This window comes from Melospiza melodia, chromosome 1 (genome assembly GCF_035770615.1).
Source record: "Melospiza melodia melodia isolate bMelMel2 chromosome 1, bMelMel2.pri, whole genome shotgun sequence".
Classification (NCBI taxonomy): Eukaryota; Metazoa; Chordata; class Aves; order Passeriformes; family Passerellidae; genus Melospiza; species Melospiza melodia.
In genome coordinates, this window is record NC_086194.1 from 4,471,179 (window position 1) to 4,493,657 (window position 22,479).

The 22,479-nt window shown below is 43.4% G+C and overlaps 1 protein-coding gene across 2 annotated transcripts in view; it reads left to right on the forward strand.

Moving 5' to 3' along the window:
• The window catches only part of CRHR2 (corticotropin releasing hormone receptor 2), a 149,280-nt gene extending 132,961 nt beyond the window's left edge, over positions 1–16,319 (forward strand). For both annotated transcript variants that reach the window (XM_063175490.1, XM_063175573.1), the window contains 2 exons: positions 1,661–1,702; positions 14,571–16,319. In XM_063175490.1, coding sequence (XP_063031560.1) covers positions 1,661–1,702; positions 14,571–14,711 — 183 coding nt within the window. In that variant the 3' untranslated portion in view covers positions 14,712–16,319. The remainder of the gene's footprint in view (positions 1–1,660; positions 1,703–14,570) is intronic.
• The last annotated feature ends 6,160 nt before the right edge of the window (positions 16,320–22,479 follow it).

Here is a 22,479-nt window from a genome sequence, read left to right on the forward strand (position 1 = left end):
CTTAGTCCACACATGAATAACAGATTTACAAGAGTGTCATGTGGGGTGGGAAATCCTCTCAGGTGTGGACCAGAGGGATTCATCTCCCTTTACTCAGCACTGGCTTCAGCTCCTCACATAAAATCAATAAAGAGAGAAGATGTTTCATTTCACCTGCCTGAGAGAGGATGAGGGGTCCCCTCCCGAGGTGCCTCTCTCTTCCCAGGGCACACACTGGGCTCAGACTTGGACTCAGTGTTGCTAAACCAAAGGGAAACAGCTCCTGCCTGTTGGGCTTGCTGCTCTATTCAGGTTGTAAGATACATGTTTTTGTTTATTTAATCCATCAGTCTCACCTTTAGTTCCTCATTGCACCCAGATAAGGAGAAAAGGGAGTAAAATGAAGGTCCTTGTTAAGGTAATAATGAGGTGCTGTTCTGTGCAGCCAACAGCCCAGTTTTTAATTAATATTTGAAGTTGTGTTATGTGATAATTTTTTAAGGGATGTTAGGAATTTATTTAAACTTTTTTCTCTGATTCAGAAGAAAAAGACATGGTAAGGATAAGTTTAGAACCAATTGGTTAAAAATAAAGGAAGGCAACAAAACATTAACCAGCTGCTTTCAGAGAAATTCCTGATATTTCCTAATATTCAAAGATCATTCATGTTTCAAGGGATGGATCACTAAAGAAACTTTTGGTAGGAGTTTCACTGGGAGGAAAGGGACAGTGTTTCAGACACTTGAGCTGTGTTACCCAGCCTGCTCTGAGCCATCAGCCCCATCTCCTCCCTCCCCTGGATTACCAGGAGCTCTGGCAGGGTGGAAAAGGCAGAATGGAAAGGATGGAAATGGGAATGTGAGCAATTGCCCCAGCTCTGTGAATCTGACACAAACCCAAAAGCAACTGAACACCCTGAAGGATCTTTAGCCACTCCTTTCTGCCCAGGTGTGTCCTACAGCTTTACCTCCTGAACCTGGGGTGGGAATTTGTTTGACATTGATGTTTTTACCTCCTGGTGCAGGAACAAGTGCTCTGATACCCAGGATATCAATATAAACATGCAGCTGGCAAATCTCACTGTGCTTACTGATTGCATCCCACCAGAAATCACAGCTGAATAACCAAAATAAAAAATGTACCTTTCAACCTGTCAAGGCAGGAAGCTCAGCCTTTACCTGTGAAGTAATTGCACACTTTTAATTCCCTAAAATTGACTCTGTTTTTTATCTGCTGTTGCTCAGTGTCTCAAAGAAATGCTGCATTGCTCATTAGTTCTGTGAAGATGTGTATAAGAAAGAAAGCACAGGGAGTCTCTGGTGACTGATTAATGTCTCTGGTGGTTAATGGTGATAATTATTACATTCCTGAAACCAAGATGGGCAGAATTCCACTCTCAGGAATTCCAGCCTTTGCAGTCACTGCTGTCAGCAGATTGCCCAGAGCCTTTCAGCTCAGGTGAATTTAAGCAATCTGATGATGCACTTGCCCTCTTGGGACCCTCTGAAGCCATTTAACACCCCCTGTGAGTGCCTGGGGTGTCCCCCCAGAGCTGTTTGCCATGGGGCAGCTCCTCTGAGGATGCTGGAGAGATGTTTTAGCCCAGCTGCAGGGACAATCCCCTCTGTCATTGAGTGTTGAAATGTTCACCTAATAATTGCCTTCTTTCTCTTCTTTCCAGGGTTTCTTTGTGTCAGTATTTTACTGCTTCTTGAATGGTGAGGTAAGTGATTCACCCCTGGGAGGTGGAATTTGTTTGTTTGGGTGCCTGATTACAGAGACCTGAGATGTTTTTACAGGGGGTCCCAGTCCCATCAATCTCTTGTAGAAGGTTCCTAATGTGCACCTGAATTTCCCAGCCTTTGTCCTCAAAACTTTATCAATTTCAGACTATTACCTGTGAGATCAGGGCAGAGGGAAAGAAGTTTTGGCAGATTATAAATTTTCTGTTCTTCATCTTAAGACCTCTTTGAAGTTACTCATTAATTAAAAATATTATTTCTGGGCATAGCTAATTACTTCTGAGCTGGACTCTGGTTAAGGATATGCTGCAGGTGACCCATTTTTATAGTGCCATGTTGGGCTGAGTGAGTTTGTCCATGTGGGTCACTATCTCTGAGTGATCAGTGCCTATTGCATTCAGAAAAGAGGGTTGAAAACAGATTAAATCAGAATTAATATGAGGTACTGCTACTCAAGCAAGAAATGCTTAACTAATATCCCTGTGTTCGACTTCCACTCCAAAGTGTGAGAGATTTAAATCTTTCCCCTGCTTACATTGTCAATGACTCATTTACCTGCATTAAAATGTGTCATCTTTGTCCAGCTAAAATTTTAGTCTCTGCAGAAATCAATTCCATATTTCATTATTCCTGCTGTATTGGTATAAACTTTGTTTGTGCTGCTTCTTAATTTCATTGTGGGCTATGAGAAAGAATGGGCATGGCTTTAAAGCAGCAGTATTTTATTTAAAATATTTTCATTTTACAAATTTATTTTATTTTCATTATATTTCTTTTGTTCTATTTTACATTAGTTTTCTTTTGTTCTATTTTACATCAGTATCTTTCCCTCTTCCTCATTAATTCTGAGGTGATGCTAACAAGAAGCAGCTCAGTTTTCTGAATTAAGCACATCCCACTTTTATATCCTGGCAGCAGGTTTCTCTGCTCTCTTTCCAACTTTCCTTCCATAAATTGTCACCATTCCATTTGCCTCTTAAAAAAACAGGGAAAACTTCCTCCAAAATACAGGCACCTGAAAAACTGCATTTACCTCAGGCTGTGTCAGGGGAGGTTTGGGTTGGATATCAGGGAGAGGTTTTTCCCCAGAGGGTGCTGGGCACTGCCCAGGCTCCCAGGGAATGGGAACAATCCCAAGGCTGCCAGAGCTGCAGGAGGGTTTGGACAACACTCCCAGGGATTCACAGAATTCCCAGAATGACCAGGTTGGGAGAGACCTTCAAGGCCATCGAGTCCAACCCAGCCCCAATCCCTCAACCAAACCCTGGCACCCAGTGCCACATCCAGGCTTTGTTAAACACACCCAGGGATGGGGACTGCACCACCTCCCCGGGCAGCCATTCCAGAACTTTATCACTCTTTCTGTAAAAACTTTTCCCTGATATCCAGCCTGTGGTGGTTCCAGGTGTGGGTTTCTCTGGGTCTGGATTGAAGGCACTTGAGACATTAGTTCATGTTCACACTCAGGTGTTTATTATTTCTTACCAGTAAAACAGTCTCACTGCTGGGAGTTCTGCAGCTTTTCATTAGAAGGCACAAAATGGCCAACAATCTCTTGTTCCAAGGGCTTTTCAGACTAAACTATCCCATTAAGAACTGACACCTGGATTATTTTCCCTTTTAACCCAATAACTGATCCCACAGAGCTGCAATGGGGACTTTTCTGCCCAATTACAAAATGCCACCCAAACCCATGGAGAAGGAGGAAGAAGCAGCATGGAGAAGAAACCCAGGATGACACCCTGTACCCTCCATCTTGCTGCCATCCACAACACACTAAAAATCCCAAACCCTCAATTTCTCACCAAGTGACACACCTACACTGCTCCCTATAATCTATTGCACACTTTGGTGGATTCCAGTCTGTCTTGAAATCTGGGAAACTTTCTCCATGGATGAGGGTCAGAGTCAGTGCTGCCCTGGGCGTCAGGGCACCCCAGAGCAGACACAGAAATATTCCCAGTGCCCTGGGTTTCCACACCAACCTGTATTTCCCTTGGTGCAGCTCGAGGCTGTGTGCTCTGGGTGTGTCAGTGCTGCTGCAGACAGAGCCCAGCCCCAGCTGAGCACAGGCACCTTTCAGGAGCTGCACAGAGTGATGGGGGCAGCCCTGAGTCTCCTTTTCTCCAGGCTGAGCACCCCCAGCTCCCTCAGGGGCTCCTCACAGGGTTTGTGTTCCCAGCCCCTCTCCAGCCTCGCTGTCCCCTCTGGATGAACACATTCTGGGATTTTTGGGCATCTCTGCAGGAGTTGGACTCAATGATTCTTGTGGGTCCCTTCCAACTTGGCATATTCTGTGATCTACTTGTCATATTCCTCAGGTCTGCACTGTTCAAGCAGAAGGAGACTCTCCCTGCAGATAGCAGGACTTTTTAAAGTCTTTTTTCCTTTTTCCACTGGTGTCCCAGTGACCATCAGGGGCGGGAACCCAGGCCATGTGATCTCACAGCCACTCAGGACTTTCTGTGTCACCCCACTTCCATTTTGTGGCACTCAGACTTGGAGCTGTTGGCTGTTCAGAGCAGGTTTCACTCTTCTGGCTGTTCTGGCATTCTTTCAGCTCTTTTTACTGGGAGAAATATCCAAACTTCCCCTTCCCTACACCAGTCTGAAGCTGTCTGTCCCAAGCCATGAGCCAACATCCCATCTCCTGTAGCTTTGATGAGCTCAGACAGAATCGAGCCTGTCAAAGGAGGATGATTCACCTCATGCACTTCTAGGCCTTGAGAGCAATCTGCTGGGAAATCTGGACTGATTCCAGACCTGATTTTCCAGCTGTATCTCACTGGGAGTAGGTATTTCTGAGGGAGTCTGTCCAAGGCTGAGACACCCAGCTTGGGATGTTGATTCATTTCCCTAAACTCAGATATCTGGTGCTGCTGGGGAGGCTGCAGAGGATCTGAGGCATCCTCATGGCTCTTACCAGCTGATGCAGGATCTGGAGAAGATTCTCATCTATTGCATTTGCAGGAATGATGAATCTGACTCCATGTTCTCAGAATGCTAATTTATTATTTTATGATACTATATTATATTAAAGAATACCATACTATACTAAAGAATACAGAAAAGATACTTAAAGAAGGCAAAAAAGCTAATAATGAAAACTTGTGACTCTTTCCAGAGTTCTGACACAGTTTGGCCCTGATTGGCCAAAGAGTGAAAACAACTCCCAGCAGAACCCAATGGAACAATCACCTGTGGGTAAACAATCTCCAAACACATTCCACATGTGAGCACAACACAGGAGAAGCAAATGAGATAAGAATTGTTTTCCTTTTCTCTGAGGCTTCTCAGCTTCCCAGGGGGAAAATCCTGGGTGAAGGGATTTTTCAGAGAATGTGAATGCCACACTTACCTGACTGGGAAGTGGAAAGCCAGGTGGGATTCAATGAGGCTTCTCAGAGGGCTCTGTGTCAGTAATTCAAGCCAGCCAATACAACCTTTTTCCTTTCTGAGCTTTTCATCAGCTTGGTTTACAGCAGGCACCTCCATCTGCTCACCTGAGCAGCTCCAGCCTGGGCTGGCTCTCCAGTGCATGCCCAGACACCCTGCGGCCATGTGGGCCACAAAACCTGAATTTGGGAGGGAAATCTTCCCTGTAGCGTTTTTTGACATAATGTGCAACTTCCACTTGACTGACTAAACCATGGCAACTCTCTGACTGCTTCTTTGAGGTCAACTATAAGTCCAAACCTCCCAAATATTAAATATTGTCTATTTTAAAACTGTGAAAAAACTTTGGGCTCGTCTTAATGTGCTGTGAGAATGTTGTTTTTGAAATATCATAAAGCTTTTACAGGATAAAATTTCCAGATCTGTTCTAGCCTCAGTGTTGCACAGCACTGAAGGAAGCAGCAAACCCAGTGAATTTTCAGAGCTTTCTGGGTGTGTAATCACATTGTCCAGAACACAAATTTGCATTTCACAGTGCACTATTTTAGAAGCTGAGCTGCTCCCAACCAGGCATTCCTACTAGAAGTGGTGATGAAGGCAATGCCACTCAATCCCCATAAAATACCAGATTTTGCTCAAAAAAGGTAAAAATAACCTGTGAGGAGCAGCCTGAAAGTTTCATAGAAATCACTGAAGCCTTGTTAGTATCTCTTCAGTGAGCCTGATGTTCCTGGCTCTGGTGGATGGGTTGATAACTTGCTGTCTCAGAAGGTTTTAAATAATTCAGGTTTTCCAGTTACAGCAGAGCTGGGTTCCTTAAATGCATGTAAAGGTCTTTATCAGCTTACTCATCTCCCCCAGTGCCAGGCTTGCTCTGAATGATGACACAAGCAAAAAGCCTGGAAAATCCATCAGTTTAAGCTTTAATAATGCTGTGATCTCAGCTCCATCTATCCTGTCCCATATTTGATGCACATCCTGCTGGGCACTTACAAACTGCCAGTAGCTGTCTGTAGTAGAGCTCAAAAATTACGGATTGCCCTCAAAAAAACCCCAAAAGTCCCTTCTTAAGATCTTCAATGAGTGCTTCATGTGTGGGGAGCTTGTCCCTTCACAATTTATGTGTTTCCTTTTGCTGCTGGACTAAAAGCTGCTGGATTTAGTGGGAGACAGAGGAAACACCACGGTGGGTTCCTCGGGTGTGAAAGAATGGCTGTAGGGATGTTCTACTCCCTAGGGAACCACATTAAAAACCCTGATTTGGGTTTTTTCCCTGAGGCTCAGTGTGTGATTTCACTGAGTTTTCTCATCAGGAAGTATTTTTGAGGAAGAAGGAGAATAATAGGAACTAAAAGAACAGAGGTGATGTTGTTTTCAACATCAGCCACTGAGGGACCCCTGCAAAATTCCTTCCCTGTCAGCCTTTGCACAGTTGTGCTGGATTTTAATGTTCTCAGAATAAGGAGAGCCTACAATTAACCCCAGTCCCTTGTGAGGAAAGGAAATTGTGCAATGAATTTACTGCTGGTGTTTTAAAGTGCACGTAGAGATTTTGCAGTGAGATTTAGTAAATGTTGAGAGTATTTCTCAATCTGATGTGAAAATCACTTGGTTTGGGTACAGGGAAAGCATTAACAGCAGTTACTGGAATCTGAGCAAAATGCAGAAATATTACTTAAGGCTGCATTTTGATAGAGCCACAGGAAGTGGAAGCATGTGTCCTGACAAACCTGCATGGACTGAAAAATAAAGAGGAAAATTCTCCTGGCTCTGGTAGCTTTATGCTGTACGTCCAGTCCAGTCCCCACTATATCTGAGCAGCGCAGTCTGTGGAGCTCCAAAACCTCTGTACAAGTAAAACTGGGTTTAAAAATCCAAATCAGCATCTTAAAAACACTCAGGATGTGAGAGGCTGTTCCAGAGAAGAGTTTGCCTACAGAGTTGGCAAGGGCTGGACTTGATGATCCGTATGGATCCCTTCCAAGCTGAGATATCTTGGGATTCAGGGATTCTGTTCTGGGAAGTTTCTGTCCCTTTGTCAGAGTTCTGTCTGTGAAGTTTGGAAAATGAAACAGCTGAGAGTTTTTTCCTCTGTAACTTCTGTTGATTTAAACAAACATACCTCGAGATCTAACCCAAAAATGACACCTTGGTAACCCCTGATGCCACCACAAAATGTCCTGATTTTCAGTGATTTGGTCTCACAAATGTGGCAGCACTGGAGGGAGAAAGTGAAGCTTTAGAATTCAGCCCATGCAAAGAATTTCAAATGGTCTCAAGAATTTCATTTTTGAGTGGACATTTGACCTGGGCATGCAGCCACCTCCCCTGCCCTCATTTCCACAGAACACAGTGCCACACACAGCTCCTGGACTGTGAAGCTGAAATAATTTCAGGCTTTGTTGGCTGCATGAGAGAGGCTGTCAGGCCCCTCAGCTGAAGATTAAAAAATCAGTAAATCAAAGAACCAATCTGAGATAATCAAGTTCAGCCATTCACTTCACGCTGCCAAGCCCCCACCAAAGCATGTCCCCATCCACAGCTTTTGAACACTTCCAGGGATGGGGATTCCACCACTTTGTCAGCCCTTTTCAATGCCTGACCCCCCTTTCAGTGAAGAAATTATTCCAAATATCCAATCTCAACCTCCCCTGCTGCAATTTGAGGCCGTTTCCTCTTGTCCTGTTGTTCCTGACTTGGGGGCAGAGCCCAAAATCCCCCGTGGCTGTCCCCTCCTGTCAGGAGCTGTGCAGAGCCACAAGGTCCCCCCTGAGCCTCCTTTTCTCCAGCTGAGCCCCTTTCCCAGCTCATTCTCATCACATTTGTGCTCCAGACCCTTCCCCAGCTCCGTTCCCTCTTTGCAAGACTTTATAGACAAATTATTGCAGTGAATCTGTGGAGGAGAAGCAGTTTAGATTAAAAGTTTGCAGCTTTTTATGTCTTATAGCTTCTGAAAAGGTCTGAAGCTGTTTTAAATGGTGTGTGCCATGGGTGGGCACAAGGGGCCCTTGGCACTTGACTCATTAATTTGTTTAGAGATTTTATGGGAAAAAAAAGTTACATTTTTTGGACAGAGAGAAACACTAGAGGGCAAAAATATGCAAATTGCATTTAATCCAGATGGAAAAGAGCATCTCTGGACTTCCAAGAAAATTGACAATGAGAGGTTTCTGAGAAGTCGAGGTGTTATGAAAATTGGCATAATGAAAAATCTGTATGCATTTGTGTTGAATGCCACTTCAGAGGAGGGAATGCAGCTTGTGAACTTCTCTTTCAATGACTGCAAAAAAACAAGATGCTCCTCACGTTTTTTTCAGTCAACTCACAGATCACAAGACTGAATTTCATTTCAGGTAACACTGGATTTAAAAAAATAAAAGCGTTTAGAACAGAGATTTTTTGGAGCAAAGATAGACTTTACAAGAGCATGTAGTGACAGGAGAAGGGGGAATGGCTTCAAACTGAAAGAAGGCAGGTTTAGATGGGATATTAGGATGATTGGCTAATTAAGGAAACACCCTTTGGTGAACATCTTAGGAGAAAACAGCCGTTCAAAGCACCAGCTGCAAGATTGTTTTAATTCTTTCTCTCAGCCTTCTTAAAACTCCCCAGAACAATTCCTGGGAAAGTTTTTCTGTTTCTCTCTCTGACCAAACTGTCAGTATCCACAGGGGAAGATGGGCACAGCACTCCCAGCATTTCTCTTCTCCCTTTGGCTCATTCCAGACAAAGTTTCTTTAAAGGAAGATGGATCCTCCATCCAGTTCCCTTACTGGTGTCATGTCTACCTTTTGGCCACACTTTAACAGTGATGGTTTTCTCCTGAGATAAATTAAAGTATTTCAAGGGAGACAAAGAGTGCATTTAAAGTGTTTCATATTCCAAATAGGGCTGGAATATTAAACACTTTATTTCCTTTTATACACTTTATTTCCTTTCCATTTTACACACCACTCCTGCTACCTCAGCAGTGATTATGGCAACCAGAGGAGTAACAGAGGAGTAGCAATCCCTGCTCCAGAGATCACTTCCCCTTGTTATCAGGTGCTTCATGCCATTTCCAGTTACCACCAGGTCCTTCAGGGATCCTTGCAAACCTTTCCAGCCATGATGGGAGAGCCCAGCACAGCCATCCCAGAGAAGAAGCTTGGGAATGGGAATGGGAATGGGAATTCAGTGATCCTTGTAAACCTTTCCAGCCATGATGGGAGAGCCCAGCACAGCCATCCCAGAGCAGGAGCTCGGGAATGGGAATGGGAATTCAGTGATCCTTGCAAACCTTTCCAGACATGATGGGAGAGGCCAGCACAGCCATCCCAGAGCAGGAGGTTGGGAATGGAGGTGACAGGCTTTGAGACCAACCTACATCTGCAAAGGGATGGTGCTTGAGGAGGGGCTGCTCGAGGAAGAGCAAGCTCCACTCTGAAGCTGAATGAAGGGAACAAGGCAAATCCTGATTAAAAAGGGAAGAAAAATACAAGAGTGAAGATGTTTAAGCCCTGGAAGAGAGGCTCAAAGGTGTTTTGAGATCCCTGTCCTTGTTTGTGATCAAAATTACTTGCTAAGACCCTGACATCATTTCAAGACTGGATAAAACCACTGTGCTGGATCTGCTCTGATCATGGCACAGGACCAGAGGCCTTCTGATGTCCCTTAATTATTCTATAATTATAATAGAATAATTAAGGGACATCCTAATTATTTATTCTATAAATAATTATTCTATAATTATTCTGTAATCCATGAGTTATAGAATAATTATAGAATACTTTAATTATTCTGTAATTCATGAGTTCTGTGTCCATAATAAGGTGCCTGTCCTTCATTTCTATCCATGTCCTGGATGGATACATAACCAGCCAGACCTGAGTCTGAAAATATCCTTTCAGAGCCTGAATTCTTAGCTCAGGACTCACTCAGTTTTATCTGACCAATATCAATAATCATCCATGACTTGACATTTAAAATGCAATTAGCTGGTTTGGAGAGAAAACATCATCAGAGAGGAATAGATCAGATGCCACTGTAAATTATTCTCACAACAAGGTGCAAGGCAAAGATAAATATGTTTAATTTTTTTTTCTGTTGACCCTTTAGCCAAGCATCATCTGCCTTTCAAAACCTATTAAGCTCAAAGTGTCTTCCTTTGATCTGATCATCTTGGGAGGCTGTCCATTAGAGCTGCCAGCTCTGAGTCAGCCCTGAGATGGTTTCTCATCCCCTGCCCATCAGCCCAGGCAGGCTCCACATTATTCATCCCAAGCCCAAAGGATGTGTGTTAAGCATTCCTTAAAATCTCTCAATGAATACAAATATGGAGGTGGACCGGAGGGCTGAAGTTTAATTCCCTTTGCCCTGAGGGTCCTCCCCCATCCCATTTTCCCCCTCATTAGACGGCTGCAGATGTGAGGGTGACTCCAGAGCACCCCACAACCAAACCAGAGGGATTGGGGTGGGCTGGGTGCACCCCTGGCCTCCCTCTGCTCTGGGCAGTTCTGGGCCTTTGTGGCCCAGAAGAAAGGAGCAGCATTTGTTTCCACACAAAAACGTGTGGCAAATCTTTATGACTAGTCAGAATTATTGCAGCTTCTTGGACTGTTATTTATGATACCGAAATTGCACTGCTGTGGCCTTACAAATAAACTTTGACATCCCAGGCTGGCAGGTGCTGTGAAAATATCCCCAGGTTGTAAAGAATTGCTGCCAAAGACCCTGAGGAAAAAAAAAAAAAAAAAAAAGGGATTGCAGACCAATCCAATTAAGCAGGATAATTTTTTAGGCAGGAAAAAAAGCATAACAAAGTTATATAAATAGTGGTGTGAGGTAGGGTACCTGTTGAAACAAAACCCAACATTGTGCCCAAGCTTTGTTTTTGTTTCCTTTGAGCCTTGCTGGTTGTTTTGACAACATCCCTTCCTGACCTCAGGAGGATTCAATCCTGATAATGGCATCTTCATGGGGGCGTTCAGTTCAATATTTTGTGTGATGGTAACATGAGCACCCTTGGCCTGAGGGGCTGGGCCTGTGGGAGCCTTGCACAGGTGCAGTGATAAATTTGATTTATAAAACATGGATAAAGACAGTCCTGTCTCTCTGGGAGCATCAGAACTCCTCACCTGGAGATCTCAGGTGTGTCAGCCCTGGGGTCTCTGTGCTGAGGCCACTCTGCTTCTTTGCTTCAAATCATTTTGTGCTAAATCCTTCCAAGGACCTGGAGAGGTTTGATCAGCACAACATTTTCTATTAAATACAGCATTTGCCATCCCTCCTCCCTGAAGAGCTGTCACAGACATATTTTATGAAAAATCCTTTTGCCAGGATTTTTTCTCCTGAGAAGCTGAGAGGCCTCAGAAACAAAATGTAAACATTGATTATCTGCTGCTGTGGAATGCAACAGGTGCATCTTTGATTGGTCTCATGTGGTTGTTTCTAATTAATGACCAGTCACAGGTCCAGCTCTGTCGGGACTCTGAGCAGTCACAAGATTTTAATATCATTCCTTTCTTTGGTAGCCTTCTGAGGTCTCCTTTCTCTTTCTTTTAGTATATTTTTATTATATAATTTTCTTTTAATATAATATATATCATAAAATAATAAATCAGCCATCTGAAACATGGAATCAAGATTCTCATCTCTTCCCTCATCCTGGGGACCGTGCAAACACCAGCACAAGGAACACCCTGAACATCTGGAAAACTTTCAAAGTACCATTTGAGGCATCACCTTACATTACTTTCAGTTCTGTTAAGTAATGGATGGGATTTTCCCACCCCTCAAATCTTAAACACCCAATACATGCACATAACCAGCTGAGCTTCTCACCTTCAGCTTCATTTATGGGCAGTGATTCACACAAATGAGACCTGTTTTAATTGTCTCTTTTTGATGAGGTGTTGCCAATACCTTAGGCCTTACTGAGTCTCTACAGGGAGAGGTCAGGACTTCAAAAATCTCATGAAAATTAATTTCACTGCAGAGTCAGGCACAGTGAGACCAGTGCCGTGAAATTTAAAGATCCATTTTGCTGGTCTGGACATTGCTTGAAAGTCCCTCTTGTTCATCTGTAGCTTGCAAAAAGATCCATTCAAAATTCATCACAATTCCTTCCATAATTTGCAGAAAGTCTAAAGTTATTCTCCAGTCACCTCCAACTGCAGCACAAGGATCTGGAACACAGCAAAAAAGGTGCTTAAATGTAGGTGGAAGTTTTTGAATTCACCACTGCAACCTGTTTTCAGAGAAAAAAAAAATCATTCTTTTTTAAAGCCCTTCAAGATCTGTGTAAACCTTACTCATTTAATTAATTGGCCTTCTTATCAGGATTTCTGGGAATAAAAAGTGGCATTTGAGCTGAGCGAGAGCCTAATCAGTCACATTACTGAACAGCATAAATATATAGATGAGATGTGAGGAAGAAATTCTTCACTGTGAGGATGGGCAGGCCCTGGCACAGGGTGCCCAGAGAAGCTGTGGCTGTAACTTTTCTGTAACTTTTCTACAGACAGAGAGTGTTGATATAGATATAGATATAGATATAGATATAGATATATAGATACAGATTTTTTTGTGTGTTAATGTTGGGATTAAATGTGTGAGATAGTATTTTTTGTTTGGATTTATTAGTTTTATTTATATTATAGTTTTATAAGCTGTGAGTTCTATAGCACTAATAAATTAAAAATGGAGTTGCATCTTTTTTAATAACATTTTTTTTAAGATAAATTGTTTAGGAAATAATATTTAAATGGTTTTTATTTTTAACCTAATAATTCATTACTCATGATTTGTAATGGGGAATTTTTTATTTAATTATATAATACTACTAAAACTCATAAAGAAGAAGGTGAAAAAGAAGGATTAGTTTACGTTTTAAAACTTTTATTTTGTTTCATATATATATAATCATGTTTTAAAATTTTAAACTTTAAGTTTTTTATTATGTGATATTATATACTTTTATTTAAAGTACACACTTATCTTTTTAGTTTTATTATGTAATTTTGGAAATTTTCTCTATGGCTTTAGATTAAATGTAGTGTTCTTTTGGGGGGTTAGTGTTTGTTAGTACATAAAGGTTAAAATTTTCAGCAGTTAGGGTTCTAACAAGGGAGGACTTCTGTCCTTCTGGCCCTCACTTGTTGACACTTCCAGGTGAGGGATGTCCCCTGGGGACAGAGGGTGGTGACATCCCAATAGACTTAATTCCAGCTTCTATTGCTCTGGCAGCTCATTAATTCCTACTCTTCTTACCAGACACCTACAGAACTATTATATTTTAGTATATTATTATATATAAGAAATTATATATATATAGATATCTCTCTCTCTCTCTCTCTCTCTCTCTATATATATATATATATATATATAAAATATATACTATTACATATATTTATTATATAGTAAATAATATATAATATATATTATATTTTTATATATATTATATATATATTCTATTTTAGTATGTTTTAGTATTATTACATCCAAAAGCTCCAGGTGAATCGTCCCCTTTGTTCTGTGTAAGTGGATCAAAACTTCTTCCTCTCTCCTAATGATACCTGACATTTCTTCCAAAATCTTATTTTTAATGTTACTCAAGACTCTTTCCTCAGTTCAATTCTAGTTGAAATGCAGTTTCTTGCAAATGCAATTTCTTGCATTTTATGGCTGCAAGAAGTTAGCCAGCAGCCGGTATCTAGCACAGGTAATAGAGCACAAAGTTGCTATCTGTTTTGTCAACAGAAAACCTTCTCTAAATGTTTTCATCCTTCTCTCCATCTCTTTCATTTATTTTGTTATTCTGCTGTGGAGGAGGGGGAAAAAGAGGTTTTTAAACAGTACTTTTTATTTAATTTCTAAAAGTTTGACAAGTCCCTGGTTAGGTGATCCAGTCAGAAGAGAAAAAGTCCCCCACTGATTTCCTTTCATCCCATTATCCAAATCCTTTTTCTTGACTCTTCCAAAGCAGTGCCCACACTCTGTAGGCACAAATAATATTGGCAAACCTGATTTGACCACAGCTTAGAAACTGGGATTATTGACTTTACACATAGCAGAAAGAGCTGAAAAGAATAATTCTGAAAAAGGGCCTGCTTGCAAGAAAAAGACCAAGGGTCAACACAGGCACCCAGCTCTGTGCTCAGAGCAGGGGAAATTTTGGTCCTCTCAAGCAACTAAAGTTTCACAGAGGTGAGGCTGATAATTTGTGTTCCCAGGGCTCCTTGTGGAGCTCTAACCACTGATGACAGCCCAGAGCATCCCTGGGCAATTTCAGCTCATAAATGTGCTAATGCTGATTCTGGGACATGGTCTTGACTCTAGAAATGCTTAATAAATAGAGGAGGCTGCTCTTACAGAGATTAACAGCCATGTTTGATAGTTGATATTTTGCATTCTCTTTTTCTTTTACTCTTCCACTGTGCTATAGCTTTTTTTGTCCCCTGTGTTGCTCCCCAGGTGCGTTCTGCTGCCAGGAAGAGGTGGCACCGCTGGCAGGACCACCACTCGCTGCGGGTGCGCGTGGCGCGGGCCATGTCCATCCCCACGTCGCCCACGCGCATCAGCTTCCACAGCATCAAACAGACCGCGGCCGTCTGACCTCCCACCACCACCACCACCACCACCACCACCACCCCGTGGCCTTCAGAGCTCTCCTGTCTCCACCCCAGAGCCCTTCCTGCAAACTAAACTCTGCTCCTTTGGCCCCACTGATCTCTTCCCAGTGAGGGGCCCGTCCTCTTTCGTCCGCGATGCTGCTTGGAGGCAACCAGGGAAAAGCCTCTTGGAGCTGGTGGTGGTAAAACAGATTCAAAGAAGGAACAGGTTCGACCCTGACTGCATCCTGTGGAAGTTCACAATGCAAAGTCTAGAACAGCACACTGGCAGGAATAATCAAAATTTTTTTCACCTTCCTTTCATATTTTTTTTGTTTTTATTCCCCCTTTCGTATTGCGGTGAACAAACTGTTTTGAACACACTGCCCATCTCACCCTGTACATTGGTTCCCAATGATTTCAACAGTTTTGGTGTATAATAGCCCATCCCTTTCTTGTTTTCTTTGTAAAAAAGTTTCTTCTGTGCAAAACTTCATTTGAGAACTTGTAGCAGCAAGAAAAAGAGCGTCTGAAAGGTGAAAAGGTGTGAAAAGCCTGAATTTATCTGCCTTCCCCATTTCTCTCGTGGAGACAGACTGGGAATTGTCAGGGCATCACTGGACTGTTCCGCACAGGGCACTTTGCCTGGTGAGCACCATGCCCTGCTCTCACACAGATTTTCAAAGGACAGGAGTAGCTCTGAGTAGCTCTAGAAAATACTCTCATTCCTCTTAGCCCCACGCTTCCAAGCACAGCATAAGTGGAAAGCCTTTGGAAACTGGTTTGTTTTCAGCTCAGAGCATTAGGGTGGGGAAGGACAGCTCTTCTGGGTTTAAAAAAACACAAAAGGGAAGCACTGTAAAGATAATAAGGATGAGAAGAGGATGTTTGTGTTCCGAGGATAATGCTACGTGCTGCACAAAAGTATCTATTGAGCATTTTGAACTAGAGCAGTTGTATCTACCAGGCTTTTTATGTGATGTTCAAGAAAACTGTATATTTTCAATAATAAACACTACTCTGGGTTGGTTTCAATAAAACCAGGCATCGTTTTCTTTAACTCTGGAAAAGAAGAGGACATCTGTCTTGAGAGTGGTTTTGCAGCTAAAATCAGGGAAGGAAATCCTGTTTGATATAGTGAGCCAAGAAGAAGAACAACCTCGTGATAAAATCCTGACATGGGGGCATTTAAATGCAAGAAGAATTGCCTCCCTTCTCAGCTCATGGTTTTGTACTGGATCCCTGTCCCTCTGCACTCTCTCCACTGGGCTTTGCCACAGCAGTAAGAAAAATGTTGTGTTATACCTTCTCCATCACCTGCATCTCAACAGAGCTGGAGTAATTCGCTGTTTCCACTTTTATCAAGCTTACTCTGAATTTTCTTCAGATGTTTTATAGGACTTTTCAGCACGAGCTTGATTTAAACCTCCAGATTTATGGTTGCTCTAGTTTTCAGAGGCTGGAAAATCTCTTGGAAAACATTGTTATAAATCCCCTGCTTACGGGGGGTTGGGGAGGGAGGGGGTTGTCTGTCCTATAAGCTCAGTCATATTCAACTTTGAGCTTGCTGGCAATGAACAGCAAATTTAAATAAACAACATTTTGTAACTTTTCCTTCTCCTAACTCATTTGGATTCATGTGCTTCAAAGAGATAACAGAGGGAAGGAGGGAAGAGGGAAGGAGATTCGAGTGCCTGATGAGAGAGGACCTGTTGTATTTTCTGAGACCTCTGATGAAAGGAGGAATATTGAATCTGACTCCGTGTTCTTAGAAGGCTAATTTATTATTTTATGATCTATATTATATAAAAGAATACTAAATTATATATTATACTAAAGAATACAGAAAGGATAGAGACAGAAGTCTAAAAAGATAATAATGAAAACTTGTGACTCCTTCCAGAGTTCCAACACAGCTTGGTATTGATTGGCCAATAAGTGAAAACAATTCACATGAAACTAATCAATCACCTGTGGGTAAACAATCTCCAAACACATTCCAAAGCAGCAAAACACAGGAGAAGCAAATGAGATAAGAATTGTTTTCCTTTTTCTCTGAGGCTTCTCACCTTCCCAGGAGAGAAATCCTGGCAAAGGGATTTTTCCAGAAAATGTGATGGTGACAAGGACTGGGTCAGTGCTTTTATTTCTCACAGCAGCAATGCACAGCCCCTGGCATCTTGTGTTTGAAGGGAGGGACACATGCACAGGTTAGAAATATATACAGTGAGTATCTCTGTGTCTGCTCTGGCTCTGGGCCCTGCTGGGATGAAAAAGGGATTTGCAGTGCAGCAGATTCTGTCAGAAACTGCAGGTTGTTGGTGCTGGCAGGAGTGTAGCAGACATGGAGCAGGTCTGAGTAGAGAAGAAATTTGGCAGCTGAAGCAAATTAACCATTAGTTAACTCTGGGGTCCTTTGGAGTTTACCTCAGTGAGCCACTGGAATATATCAGTGCCAGGGCACCCACTTTGTGCTGGTGTTCTGGGCTATTGCTGCAGTGCCCCTAGTTTCACTTACAATAATATTCCCTGAACATTTAAGACAGTAAATAGGTGAAGACAGTTAAATTTGGTTTGTGTCTCAGTAAGTCAGGTGGCTGATCTCCCACTGCACTTGGTACCTACCCAAGGAAATTGTGCAGCTTGAAGAAAATTAAAATAACCTTTCCAGCTCTGCAAGCTCTCAACCTCAGAACTTTGGAAGAAGTTCACAGTTCACTCTCCTGACAGCAGTGGAGTGGTGCTGCTCGTGTCTCTTTGCTGCATGTCTGGTCCCAGAGGTGGACAGCTAACATCTGTCACCAACAGCATTTGGCACATCCAAGCTGGATGACAAAAAATGCTCACCTTTCCTGGGAACAATAACCAAAGTAGCTGCTGATGCCATCCCAAGGCATGGGCTGCTCAGAAATTGATTAATTTGAATTTAGCTCTTTGGAAATCAGCCCAGGAGAAAACACCTGGGAGCAAAACAGATAAGCAAGAACTTCCAGTTTCCCTGGGTAGCCCTTCATAAAAATGCTGGAGGTGATCCACACACCCTCATGCCAAGAAAACAAATAAACATTTCTGAATTTGCACTGAGTGATGTTGATCTTGCCTTTCAACAGTGAATTAAAGGTTCTGTGATCATCCAGGATACCTGTGAGCAGAGCTGCTGAGATGTTCCCCAGATGTCTTGGGCAGCAAAGGGGAGTTCCTTGGCCAGGTGAGGACTTGGCTGAGGAGCAGCAGTGTGGAAAAGCACCCAGGGAGCTCATGGGTGCTGAAATCAACCCAAACCAGGCCTGTGACCTGGCAGCAAAGCTCTGGGGTGTTTTGAAGGAAATTATTATTCCACTTTGCACTCCTTAGCCCACAGCCAGATGCTGTGCCCAGACTGGTGACCCCAGTACAGGAGATACTCATAAACTAAAGCAAGATCAGCCACAGGAACACCAAGATGCTCAGGTGTGGAGCACTCTCCATATGCAGAGATGCAAAAGGAGCTGATTCAAAATGAGGAAAGGATTTTGGGTGGAGCTACCAACAGCCTGCCAGTACCTCAAGGTTGCTGACAGACCCAAGCCCTTCACGGTGGTTTGAGGCAGGAGGAACAAGCAAACTGTAACAAAAAAGGGCCAGATAAGATGGAGAAAGGAGAAAGTTTTTCCTCATAAAGACAGTTAAGCAGTGGCAGAGGTTTCCCAGTGAGGGTGAGATTCTTTGAGGATTTTCCAAGACCCAAATGGATAAAGCCCTGAGCAACATTCTGAACCTGCTGTGAGTAGGGGATTTGGACTGGAGACTCCTGAGGTGCCTTACAACCTGGATTTTTATGCCATCCTCCAAGTACTGGTACTGTCAGCCATGCCTCTGAGACAAGAGAAGAATGAACATGATCAAGGTCTGGCTGCTGCCCTTTTTTCCCTGTGCACCTCAGAGGCTTTGGAAACATGCTCATCTCTCCTCTCTTCAAAAGAAGCTTCTTCCTTTGCTGTCTCCTGGCAGGAAGGCAAAGATGAATAAAGTCACTCTCTTTAGGGAAAACTCTCCTCTTCACTTTGTGATGCCTTTTAAAGCCGTGTGTGTCCCTTTCAACAAAACAATCATTTGTGGCACAACTCTGGGGTGATTCAGATGTAGCTCTTGGATCAGCAGGAACAGTCTCAGCTCAGCAGTGCCAGGAAAGTGGTGGTGGGTCTGTTGCACTGGCAGCATCTGTGCACGTGTGTGTCTGTGTGTGTGCCCGTGCACACGTGTGTCCACGGCCCCCTGTGCATTTGGAGAAAGCGGATCAAATTTCTCTGGATTTATAACTTACTGTGCAGGAGGAAAACAAAGTTGCTCGTGTTCGGTGAAGTCATTATGGAAATGAACAACTACGAGCACTCAAGTGCTTGAAACAAGAGTCTCCAAAGCTCTTCCAGGAAAATGTTTGCAGTGCTGAGCACCGCAGATCGTGTGTGTGCCAACTGGCTGGGGCACAAGTGCAAGCTGACTTTGGAGCTGGGCTAATTGCTTCCCTCTGACACTATTTAAATCTTTTTTTTTCCCCCTCCTCCTTTGCAGTAAATGCCCAGTTCCAGCTTGCAGTGGAGCCAGCTGTGCTGCAGTTACTGGGATTTGCAGAATTTAGGGTTGGGTTTGGGTTCCATCACTGAACATGTGCAGGACAGCCAGGGATTGGACTGTGGTTGTGGTGTTCACAGGGGCCCCAGGATGAGGGAAGAGATGATGATCTGATTCCATGTTTCGGAAGGCTGATTTATTATTTTATTATATATATTACATTAAAACTATACTAAAAGAATAGAAGAAAGGTTCTCATCAGAAGGCTGGCTAAGAATAGAAAAAGAAAGAATGATAACAAAGGCTTGTGTCTCGGACTTTCTGTCTGAGCCAGCTGACTGTGATTGGCCATTAATTACAAACAACACATGAGACCAATCCCAGATGCACCTGTTGCATTCCACAGCAGCAGATAATCAATGTTTACATTTTGTTCTTGAGGCCTTTCAGCTTCTCAGGAGGAAAAATCCTAAAGAAAGGATTTTTCATAAAAGATGTCTGCGACACTGGGGCCTGAGCAGGGGGTGTGGAATCCACAGCTCCAGCTTCCAGCACAGCATCACACCCCAGGGATGTGCTCTGCAGTGAGACAGGGTCGTGTTTCCACCCCAAATGGCTCTGGGGTGGAAAATGGGTTTAGAATGCAGAGATGGAGTCACTCAGGACAGCGTGGGGCAGGAGGCTGGGCAGAGAGGAGTTGTGAAGGGACAGGCCATGCTCTGACCACCCTCAGACTCATGGTTTCATTGGTACCTACTCCTGCAGACAGCCACCAGAAGGCTCTTCCCTTAGTCCATGGGGAGAAAAAAAAAGCAATTTTGGGATGACAGTCCTCTGAGTACTGAGTATCCCTAAATGGAAAGGATATTGTAGGTTCATGAGTGTGAAGGTTCCACATAAATCCTTCAAATTTTCACAGATTAATTCACTTCATTCCTTTTCTCATATATGTCTTCTAAAAAGCTGGAAGATGCATCTCAGGAGAAACTTTTGGAAAAGAGATAATATAGCTTTTGGAAAAGAGAAAACACATAATTAAACCAAAAACCTGGATCACCTGGACAACCCTGTTGGGTTCTACCTTGGTTTCTTAAGTTTCTCCACTTGCTAATTAGTGCAGGAGAAAGCAAATCCTGGTTGGGGTAATTACCACAGAGCAGTGCTGTAGTGACCTTGTGCTCTGTGGGGCCAAAGCTTTGAAGGAGAAAACTCCCCCAGCTTTAATGAGTTTCCCAGCTGCTAACGAGGCCGCCAGCCTCCAGGAGGGCTGTGTGTGCTCAGCCCTGTGCACAGGCTGTGAAATGACCCTCCTGCCTCATCTCCCCTCTGCACTCCCCTCTGCAGGGGCTCATCTCAGAGGCTGAGCCCATTCATTGCACTCTGCTGATTGACACGTGTCAAACGAGCGCTGCAGCCTGCCCAGGGGGCAGAATGACAAACTGCAGGGCGCTGCTGGTGAGGGCACAGGGAGCGGAAGGGCTGTGTTCATCACTGGCACGCTGCTGATGAGCTGGGGTCAGTGGTTAACCTGGCTCATCCCAGCCCAGAAGTGCATTTCCACAGCAGAAACCCCGCGTGTCCTGCCTGGGGTTTGGTGGCTGACTCACTCTGGCCTTTGCTGGTTGCTGATTTCAGCCCAGCAGTTCAGCCAGAGGCCAAGGAGCAGCAGCAGCAGGGGCAGCCCAGGGATGCTGGCTCAGCAGGGATCCCCTGCACGAGGGAAAATGGGATTGCTGCTGCCTGGCAGGACAGGAAAGCTGGATCTGAGGGCAGCCCAGCTCCTCTGGGGGAGATCTGAGGCTGCCATGGTGCAGTGGTGTTCACAGGGGTCTTAGGATGAGGGAAGAGATGAGAATGTTGACTCCATGTTTCAGAAGGCTTGGTTTATTATTTTATGATATTTAGTATATTAAAACTATACTAAAAGAATAGAAGAAAGGATTTCATCAGAAGGCTAGCTAAGAATAGGAAAGGAATGATAACAAAGTCTTGTGACTGACTGAGACAGTCTGAGCCAGCTGACTGTGATTGGCCATTAATTAGAAACAACCTCATGAGACCAATCCCAGATGCACCTGTTGCATTCCACAGCAGCAGATAATCATTGTTTACATTTTGTTCCTGAGGCCTCTCAGCTTCTCAGGAGAAGAAATCCTAAGGAAAGGATTTTTCAGAAAATATCATGGCTACAGTCATGGTTCTGTGTGTCCCTGTGCAGCAGCCAGGCAGGGACTGCCTCAGCTCTGTGAAATTATCCACAGGATCATTTGGAATGGAAGGGACCTTTAGAGATGTCTGGTCCAACCCCCTGCACTGAGCAGGGACACCTTCAGCCAGGGCAGGTTGGTCAGAGCCCTGAGCAGGCACCTGTGCGCAGGCACTTCAGAAAGATCATCGAGTTTAAAGATCAAAGAATCCTTCTCTTAAACAAAAGGATTGTGTTCAGGATACAGAAAGAGGCATTTAAAAGATAATTTATTGCAAAATCAGACTCAAGGAAGGGTGAGCCTGTAAGGTTGTTCCATCGAAAGCCATCACATCAGAAGCCTTCATAATTCCAGTTAAAATGTTTTTAATAAATTTCTTATCCAATCAGCTGCTTCCATAAAGCTCACTATCTTGGTTATCTTCATAACCAATTAATTGCTACATTTTACACAATTTACTGCAGCATGTCTTTTTCTATCAAATCATAACTCTACAGAAACTTATTGATGTATTTTTTATTTTTCACCAACTCTACAAGTTCTGTAGTTAGACTTTAATTGTCTGTTCATGGGGCAGTTTTTTCTTTCTCTCTCCCACAGCCAACCCTCCCTGCAGGAGATCTCTGCTGTCCATGGCCACTGAGTGTCCCTGCAGGGCTGATCCAATCCCAGCATCCCATGGGGAGATGCTCCGCCCAGGGGAGGAGCCAATAGAACTATACACAGTTCTATAGTTCTGTAGAAGTATAATTAATAGTTATAATTAATTACTAATTGATTTATAGTTCTATACAAGTATAATTAAATACTATCTTGCTTAACCTGTTTATTTTCTTAAATGAGGCATATTTCTACTTGCTTAAAACATGTTTCCCCTTAAACTACCAGTCTTTATTCTTCACGTTTGTTTCACTATTCTATTCTAAAGCTCCAAGCCTTCCCCAAGGTCTTAGGTCAAACACTGTATCTCTGCCTATCCCTATCTCCATCTCCATCTCTGAGTTTGTATGTTCA